Source organism: Diorhabda carinulata, chromosome 7 (assembly GCF_026250575.1).
Source record: "Diorhabda carinulata isolate Delta chromosome 7, icDioCari1.1, whole genome shotgun sequence".
Taxonomy (NCBI): domain Eukaryota; kingdom Metazoa; phylum Arthropoda; class Insecta; order Coleoptera; family Chrysomelidae; genus Diorhabda; species Diorhabda carinulata.
Window position 1 is genome coordinate 25,329,459 of NC_079466.1, and position 10,421 is coordinate 25,339,879.

At 29.9% G+C, this 10,421-nt stretch overlaps 1 protein-coding gene across 1 annotated transcript; it reads right to left on the reverse strand.

Moving 5' to 3' along the window:
- Positions 1-1,783: 1,783 nt before the first annotated feature.
- On the reverse strand, positions 1,784-9,893 carry LOC130896527 (venom acid phosphatase Acph-1-like). Its single transcript, XM_057804706.1, has 6 exons — positions 9,549-9,893; positions 8,263-8,367; positions 7,957-8,196; positions 2,304-2,610; positions 2,039-2,247; positions 1,784-1,967 (listed from the first exon to the last, which is right to left on the reverse strand). Exons 1-6 carry the CDS (start codon positions 9,663-9,665, stop codon positions 1,830-1,832), a joined length of 1,116 nt encoding a protein of 371 aa, XP_057660689.1. The 5' UTR covers positions 9,666-9,893; the 3' UTR covers positions 1,784-1,829.
- Positions 9,894-10,421: the final 528 nt, after the last annotated feature.

Genomic DNA, 10,421 nt, shown 5'->3' on the forward strand with positions numbered 1-10,421 from the left:
TGACCCGGCGCATGCCTCCCAAGAAAAACTTCCGTCGTGTTTCTCCAAACTGTGTGGCTATTTCCATTTCAGGTTATTGATTATTTTTCAGTTTGTGTCACGGGATAATCTAGCAATTGATAATTTCACATATTTTTTTAATGTTACCAAACACCTGTCGTCAGCTTTTTGTTTTAAATATCAAATAAACGAAAAGAAACTTTGTTTATACACTGAAAAAACAGTAAACGCTTCAAGTTTTATAACGATATTTTTGTATATTAATACATCTAAATGTTAATTTATCTTGACTTGAGGATTTCAGTTTTTTCAAGTTTCTACAAAAACCGTTAATTTGAAATACATGAATTTAATTACGAAGTCCCCTTGATTTAAAGCGTAGAATCCAATGATGCAGAGAAAAATAGGGGTTGCCGTTTGAAAAAATTATGTTTTCGAAGTTTTTAGATAGCGAAATTCGACACCATTTTCTGAACACCCTATATAAATTTTTGTCAAGGTTTTTCACAAATTTTGAAAGCTGTAGATGTTATTAGTCCAAAATCTCAAAAATATTAGACCTGACACACTTAAACTTACAAATATAATTTTTTTAGTGGAGGGCTGCGTGTGTCAAAAAATTTCGAAAATGTGAAATAATTAAAAAACTGTCGACTTTAGGTATACTATACTTTATATAAAGTTATATTGAAATTTTACGTAGATTCCAAAAATTTAATAAAAACCATAGCATTTCGTTGAAAATAACGAAGTTTGGGTCCATTTCCGGTATAACCGGAAGTTTCAGAAGACTGAAATTATTTTAGCTGAAACGAGAATTTCGGAAAACTCATGCAAACAAATTTTCAGAAAATTAATCGCAATACTTTCCCATATACAAATCGATTTATCTCGTCGTGAAGGACCCTGTATACCAATTGCCAAAATACCTTTTAGTAGCTTTTCGAGTCTTTTCTCTTTAATTTTTTCCCGTAGTAATGTCGAATAGTAATCTCCAATTATTTTTCTACCCTTATCCGAAAAATCAATCAGGATTACTCCATGGCAATCCCAAAAAACCGAAGCAAGAACTTTTCCAGCAAATTTTTGGACACTAAACTTCTTAGGTCTTGGAGAACCAGAGTGTCGCCGTTCCATCGATCGTTGATTTGTTTCTGGATCGTAGAAATGTACCCAAGTCTCATCCATAGTAACAATTCGGTTCAAGAAGTCTACATCGTTTTCAAATCGAGCTTTTGAACAACATTCAAACATTTGGGTATCCATTTTGTAGGAATTTTTCTCTTGTTCAGATTGACGTGAACTATATAATGAACGCGTTCCTATGAAATAATCAGTGATTCAGATATGCGTTTTAGTCCAATTCGACGTTCTGATAAAATCATGTCATGAACTGCATCGATATTTTCGGGGACTGACACGGAAACTGGCCACCTTCCCGATCGATGATCATCTTCAATGTAAAATTTACCGCTTTTGAAGCTTGCAGTCCAATTTTTGACGAAGGACCTTGATCACCAAGGGTATTAGGCATATCTTCGTAGATCTGCTTACTTCTTAACCCTTTTAAATACAGGCGGTAGACATCTTTTTATTTATTGCGTAACTCTGGTTTACTTTTTGACGTCAAACTTTACACTTACACTTCTAATAAGTTATTGTTCGTTGCTATGGTAACAAAATATTCTAGATATCAAGAAAGATTATCAAAAAAAGAAACAATGGAGTAGTGGTTCCCACAGGATAAGGGAAAAGCTGGAAGATGGACGTATGGAAAAAGATCTTCAGCGATAGGAAAATTTTTTATTGATATTTATAATATAACCGTATTATTGATAACAAATATCTTGCGATGAAGGTAGATACTCTTCGAATATTCGTTCGAATTGATCCAAAGGACAAAATTCGTCGCAGCTAGGTATCTTCATAAGACGCAGGCCGCGGTTGTCGCGGTTGTTGTAATACAACTAAAAAAAATAAATCGTTTATAGATTCAGGTTTATCGAAAAAAAAAAAGGTGAAGAATCAATCGGATTACCTTAATTCCAACGACACCTCTGATCTTATGAACCTCAAAAATTAAATACGAACCGTAATTTGGTACGTGCGGTTCGAAAATATTGAGCAGTATCTGCATCTCGGCTACGTTATTTTCGTGCGCCGAATATAAATAAATTTTCACCCCGCGTTTTTCGTTATTTTTCGCGATCTGTTTTGTGTCTTGTATAATTTTCTTCAAGTGAAAACCTTAAAGAAGAATTATTGAATATATTGGGTGAAATTTCGCACAAAGTTATCATCACCTTCGGCTAGAGCTAACATTTCCGTTGTGGCCGTATCTACGAAATATTGTTTAATCGCGAAATCCGTTACTATTTTCGGCCACACGTAGTTCGTCCATCTTGGTAATTTCTGACCGAATTCTTCTTCGGTGGATAAACCGAAATATAAATTGTAAACGTCGTTGTAAGTGGTTACATTCAATCCGCTGTTTTTAGATATATAATCGAATATCGGTTTTTGACTATTGAATTCTTCTCGCCATTTTCTGGTAGCCACTAATTCGTTGTATTTTTTCTTATAACTCGGACAATTTATACCCATGAGGACCTGTAGATATAAAATACGCAGATTTATACGTCAGTTCATCAAATGGTGCATTAAATTGCGCGAAAGAAATAATTACGGGAAGGAAATTTAAAAGGATAGACGCATTGTTATATTAAAACAGATGATATGAAAACTTATTAATCAATTAAATAATTAGTTATTATCTAAAAAGTCAACGACTAATTATAATATTATATCAATTAGTTGTACCTAACCTCAAATCCCCGATAGGAGACTCTTCCTCGGGAAGTTGTATAACAAATAAATTTATTGAAATATTTTTCGCATTAATTCTATTAATTAATTAATCTAAATTTACATCAAGCTGAAAATCAGTAAAATTGTTTAAAATACAATTGAAAAAGGTCGAAAAAATGAGTTTTTCGCGATTTTCAGCGAAACGGTGAGTTTTATCATAAAAATACTCTAGGCAAAAATTGTAGATCATAAAATTATCTACAAAAAATGTTCCGATACTTTTTTTTCTACGAGTCATCGTTTCTGAGATATAATGATTCAAAAATTCAATTCTATATATTTTCAGCAGTAAACTTTTTCTTACAAAATTGAAACGAACCGAGACTTGTTGTGAGTATTTGTAAAAAATTTCTGTTGACTGATTGGAACTGTCATAAATTCATCAAATAAATTATCAATTGACGAAGATGTTATTATAGCCGTTAAATACGACAGTAAATCTGAAACGTTATAACTTTTACAACATTTTGAATATCTCAGAAACGGTGACTTGTAGGAAAAAAAGTATAGATACGTTTTTTGTAGATAATTTTATGATCTACAATTTTTGTCATAGGTATTTTTGAGATAAAACTCACCGTTTCACTGATAATCACGAAAAACTCATTTTATTAAAGGTCAAAGGTCAAAAAAATGAGTTTTTCGCGATTATCAGCGAAACGGTGAGTTTTATCATAAAAATACATTAGACAAAAATTGTAGATCATAAAATTATCTACAAAAAATGTTCCGATACTTTTTTATGTACGAGTCATCGTTTCTGAGTTATAATGATTTAAAAATTCGATTCAATATATTTTCAGCAGTAAACTTTTTCTTACAAAATTGAAACGAACCGAGACTTGTTGTGAGTATTTGTAAAAAATTTCTGTTGACTGATTGGAACTGTCATAAATTCATCAAATAAATTATCAATTGACGAAGATGTTATTATAGCCGTTAAATACGACAGTAAATCTGAAACGTTATAACTTTTACAACATTTTGAATATCTCAGAAACGGTGACTTGTAGGAAAAAAAGTATAGATACGTTTTTTGTAGATAATTTTATGATCTACAATTTTTGTCATAGGTATTTTTGAGATAAAACTCACCGTTTCACTGATAATCACGAAAAACTCATTTTATTAAAGGTCAAAGGTCAAAAAAATGAGTTTTTCGCGATTATCAGCGAAACGGTGAGTTTTATCATAAAAATGCATTAGACAAAAATTGTAGATCATAAAATTATCTACAAAAAATGTTCCGATACTTTTTTATGTACGAGTCATCGTTTCTGAGTTATAATGATTTAAAAATTCGATTCAATATATTTTCAGCAGTAAACTTTTTCTTACAAAATTGAAACGAACCGAGACTTGTTGTGAGTATTTGTAAAAAATTTCTGTTGACTGATTGGAACTGTCATAAATTCATCAAATAAATTATCAATTGACGAAGATGTTATTATAGCCGTTAAATACGACAGTAAATCTGAAACGTTATAACTTTTACAACATTTTGAATATCTCAGAAACGGTGACTTGTAGGAAAAAAAGTATAGATACGTTTTTTGTAGATAATTTTATGATCTACAATTTTTGTCATAGGTATTTTTGAGATAAAACTCACCGTTTCACTGATAATCACGAAAAACTCATTTTATTAAAGGTCAAAGGTCAAAAAAATGAGTTTTTCGCGATTATCAGCGAAACGGTGAGTTTTATCATAAAAATGCATTAGACAAAAATTGTAGCTCATAAAATTATCTACAAAAAATGTTCCGATACTTTTTTATGTACGAGTCATCGTTTCTGAGTTAAAATGATTTAAAAATTCGATTCAATATATTTTCAGCAGTAAACTTTTTCTTACAAAATTGAAACGAACCGAGACTTGTTGTGAGTATTTGTAAAAAATTTCTGTTGACTGATTGGAACTGTCATAAATTCATCAAATAAATTATCAATTGACGAAGATGTTATTATAGCCGTTAAATACGACAGTAAATCTGAAACGTTATAACTTTTACAACATTTTGAATATCTCAGAAACGGTGACTTGTAGGAAAAAAAGTATAGATACGTTTTTTGTAGATAATTTTATGATCTACAATTTTTGTCATAGGTATTTTTGAGATAAAACTCACCGTTTCACTGATAATCACGAAAAACTCATTTTATTAAAGGTCAAAGGTCAAAAAAATGAGTTTTTCGCGATTATCAGCGAAACGGTGAGTTTTATCATAAAAATGCATTAGACAAAAATTGTAGCTCATAAAATTATCTACAAAAAATGTTCCGATACTTTTTTATGTACGAGTCATCGTTTCTGAGTTAAAATGATTTAAAAATTCGATTCAATATATTTTCAGCAGTAAACTTTTTCTTACAAAATTGAAACGAACCGAGACTTGTTGTGAGTATTTGTAAAAAATTTCTGTTGACTGATTGGAACTGTCATAAATTCATCAAATAAATTATCAATTGACGAAGATGTTATTATAGCCGTTAAATACGACAGTAAATCTGAAACGTTATAACTTTTACAACATTTTGAATATCTCAGAAACGGTGACTTGTAGGAAAAAAAGTATAGATACGTTTTTTGTAGATAATTTTATGATCTACAATTTTTGTCATAGGTATTTTTGAGATAAAACTCACCGTTTCACTGATAATCACGAAAAACTCATTTTATTAAAGGTCAAAGGTCAAAAAAATGAGTTTTTCGCGATTATCAGCGAAACGGTGAGTTTTATCATAAAAATGCATTAGACAAAAATTGTAGCTCATAAAATTATCTACAAAAAATGTTCCGATACTTTTTTATGTACGAGTCATCGTTTCTGAGTTAAAATGATTTAAAAATTCGATTCAATATATTTTCAGCAGTAAACTTTTTCTTACAAAATTGAAACGAACCGAGACTTGTTGTGAGTATTTGTAAAAAATTTCTGTTGACTGATTGGAACTGTCATAAATTCATCAAATAAATTATCAATTGACGAAGATGTTATTATAGCCGTTAAATACGACAGTAAATCTGAAACGTTATAACTTTTACAACATTTTGAATATCTCAGAAACGGTGACTTGTAGGAAAAAAAGTATAGATACGTTTTTTGTAGATAATTTTATGATCTACAATTTTTGTCATAGGTATTTTTGAGATAAAACTCACCGTTTCACTGATAATCACGAAAAACTCATTTTATTAAAGGTCAAAGGTCAAAAAAATGAGTTTTTCGCGATTATCAGCGAAACGGTGAGTTTTATCATAAAAATGCATTAGACAAAAATTGTAGCTCATAAAATTATCTACAAAAAATGTTCCGATACTTTTTTATGTACGAGTCATCGTTTCTGAGTTAAAATGATTTAAAAATTCGATTCAATATATTTTCAGCAGTAAACTTTTTCTTACAAAATTGAAACGAACCGAGACTTGTTGTGAGTATTTGTAAAAAATTTCTGTTGACTGATTGGAACTGTCATAAATTCATCAAATAAATTATCAATTGACGAAGATGTTATTATAGCCGTTAAATACGACAGTAAATCTGAAACGTTATAACTTTTACAACATTTTGAATATCTCAGAAACGGTGACTTGTAGGAAAAAAAGTATAGATACGTTTTTTGTAGATAATTTTATGATCTACAATTTTTGTCATAGGTATTTTTGAGATAAAACTCACCGTTTCACTGATAATCACGAAAAACTCATTTTATTAAAGGTCAAAGGTCAAAAAAATGAGTTTTTCGCGATTATCAGCGAAACGGTGAGTTTTATCATAAAAATGCATTAGACAAAAATTGTAGCTCATAAAATTATCTACAAAAAATGTTCCGATACTTTTTTATGTACGAGTCATCGTTTCTGAGTTAAAATGATTTAAAAATTCGATTCAATATATTTTCAGCAGTAAACTTTTTCTTACAAAATTGAAACGAACCGAGACTTGTTGTGAGTATTTGTAAAAAATTTCTGTTGACTGATTGGAACTGTCATAAATTCATCAAATAAATTATCAATTGACGAAGATGTTATTATAGCCGTTAAATACGGCAGTAAATCTGAAACGTTATAACTTTTACAATATTTTGAATCGTTATATCTCAGAAACGGTGGCTCGTAGGAAAAAATGTATTGATACGTTTTTTGTAGATAATTTTATGATCTACAATTTTTGTCTAAAGTATTTTTATGATAAAACTCCCTGTTTCGCTGATAATCGCGAAAAACTCATTTTATTAAAGGTCAAAGATAAAAAAAATGAGTTTTTCGCGATTATCATCGAAACGGTGAGTTTTATCATAAAAATACTTCAGTTAAAAGTTGTAGATCATGAAATTATCTACAAAAAACGTATCAATACTTTTTTTTCTACGAGCCACCGTTTCTGAGATATAACGATTCAAAAAGTTGTAAAAGTTTTTAATGGTTTCACTTTTTAGAACTTTTTGAACCGTTATATCTCAGAAACGGAGGCTCGTAGAAAAAAAAGTATTGATAAGTTTTTTGTAGATAATTTTATGATCTACAATTTTTGTCTAAAGTATTTTTATGATAAAACTACCTGTTTCGCTGATAATCGCGAAAAACTCATTTTTTTGACCTTTGACAAAATTTTTTTCGTACACGAAAATGATAGGGAACATTCAAATTTTATTTTCAATTGTATTTTAAACAATTTTACTGATTTTCAGCTTGACGGGAATCTATGTAGCTTCACTCTTATTTTTTGGTATAATTTGACCGGACTATTATTAAAATTTACGTGTAGATAGACAGAGGATGAATTCGAATCAATTTCGAGGTTTTATTGAATTTGTCTAATGGAAGGTCGATTATTTTTCCAAAAACTCCAATATTAGAATAAATAAATCCGAAGTGACTACTGTACCACAATACGTGAACAAAGGAAAATTCAAAATATTTGAAAAAAAAAAACGCGTAACAAGCCGAATGGCATGTTACAAAGTGGTATGGTTCTGGCTGTTCCGGATATGATGTGATAATAAACGTTTTTCAAATCTTTCTAATAATCGTAAAAAAAGTTCGATCAAATGAAAACAAAATACGAATGAAATTTTCCAACGTACTGGATCCCTATCGTCTGGATAGTAGTTTTGAGGTACTGGTTGCCAAGGAAGTAAGAAATTCCATACTTCTTGATTGACAGGTGGAAATAAACCTGCTAAAACCAGTTGCAGCGATGCTTTCGTTCGATTTCTATTGGTCGAAACGGCGTCTACTATTTTGGGATAGTAAACTTGCCCTAAAAATTCGTCATATCTTCTGCGCAAATCTCGACCGAGTTCGTATTCTTTGGTTTTTCCAGCCTAAAATATAATAAAAAATGCGGATGTTTTAATTTAGTTAATATGTAGATATTTGCGTAAGCTCACGTTTGTTAATTGTCCTCTGCCAATTGGGAAATAAGTGTAATTATAATAAGGATCCTTTGGATATGATTCAGTCAATTCTGCCGTTCTATTACCATGTCGAAAGATCTAAAACACAAATTCACAAGCCGTCAACTTTATTTTTAATCAAATACATCCTATTAACTATTATCCTTAATGTATAAAAGCTTCAAATCATCTAAAAATGTAGTAACTCAAAATATCCTAGGATTTGTTCGTTCTTTATTCATTTACATACCGAAAGTTGCGTTTTGAGTGTTCCGTGTAGTGAAAGTGACAGTTCCTTACAGCGAAACACTCCAATGTTGACAGTTTCAGTTCGATGATTTTGCATAACCTTAAATTACCAACAGAATACTTTCGATTCTATCACATATTTCATCTACATCCAATCCAATAAATATTAATAATCATCCTTTACTTGTTGCCAATAATTAATAATTAATTAACATTGCAAATATCATTAAGTACATTATATTGTTCAATAAATAAAATGTTTATGATTCTCTATTATTTATTTTTTTTCCTCAGTGTAATTGAAAAAGTTTTGGATTTTATTCGTCGTATAAAAAATGTTGTGTACGCCGCGGCTTAAATACTTTCGTACTCGAACTCCCCGTATAATATTACGTAATTAATTACGTGGATTAATCAGGATTTAAGCCCCGACACGTTTTCCGCGTCTGGGAATCATGAGATTTTTGCGTATTTAATTTTATCGGGGATTTGAATCGAGTTTCAAGACATGTTTGTTTACTTAAGTTTCCGTCAGATATTACCAGATATTAAATTAATTTTCCTGGCGCATTCGCCAAATATTACGATAAATTCGTCATCATCTATTCCATATATGTGTGTCATTAGGTTTTGAAGACACATGACTATTAATTTATATAAATAATTCAAACAATATAAATCATAAGGTTTTATCACAGATTATTTAATCCCTAGACCTTGAGACGAAAATTCGTAACTTCTTCGCATCGGAATACACGTGTTTTATTCGTGGAACCTTTTTTATCATCGAAACTGTTGAAACATCGTAGAAAAACTTTTTTTACATTATTCAGTAGTCAAATAATTGAGTCAAAATGAAATATTGAATACTAAACACTGCATTATATGATATACGTTTTGATAATCACGTTAACGTCTTCAGAGACCGAAGGTAAACTGTTGACCTTCGGTTTCAAACCGCGCGAGTGGTTATTTCAAAATATAAATCTTTTATCGTATTTCGGAAATGATAAAAATGAAAATATACTTACAACATGCGTTAAAATGACGGTAGAATCGGCTTCATCTCTGTTTCTATGATACGATTGGTGAAATCCGTAAATTTCGTTGAAACAAATAAAAATTACAAAATTGAGAAAAATTGACATTTTAGTCAATTAAAACCGATACGACTAACTGCGGTTTTCGTAATGAATTTATTCAGTAAACTTTATAAAGATTTTATTTTAAAATTATTAGTACAGTGAACGGAATCTAAGAAAAAAAAAATAGTTTCGCCTATTTGTTTATATTATCACAATATAAGTATGCAACAAACTGTTTTTAATTGTTCTGCTACGAATATTTTGAAATACTAAAGTGAGATACGAACAAAAAAGCCAATTATAAAAAAATTCAACCTACTTATCGCTTTTAACATTTGACGTAGATAATAATATATACTAATTAAAAAATTGTTTCCTAATAATTTGTATGTAAATCTATCGAAAATGGAACGAATTCATCAGAAATATATAAAAATAGAGATTGAGGAAACCAATCCAAAAGAATAATTGATATACAACAACAAAAAATTCATTCATTCACATTTTGAATAGTATAAGGCATAAAACAAAATAGCGTTTTATGATTACAACCATAGAAATATATTGATTGCGATTGACATACTGCTCTATACCTACTCTGATTCCGCACCGACAGCTTACAATTAGTATTGTGCTTTATTATTGTAAATCTATGATTGTTAAGATTTAACCAGTTATTTGACAAAATTTTTACTCCAACTATGGATAATTACAGAATAATTGAAATTTTAATAATATACAACAACAAAAAATTCATTCATTCACATTTTGAATAGTATAAGGCATAAAACAAAATAGCGTTTTATGATTGCAACCATA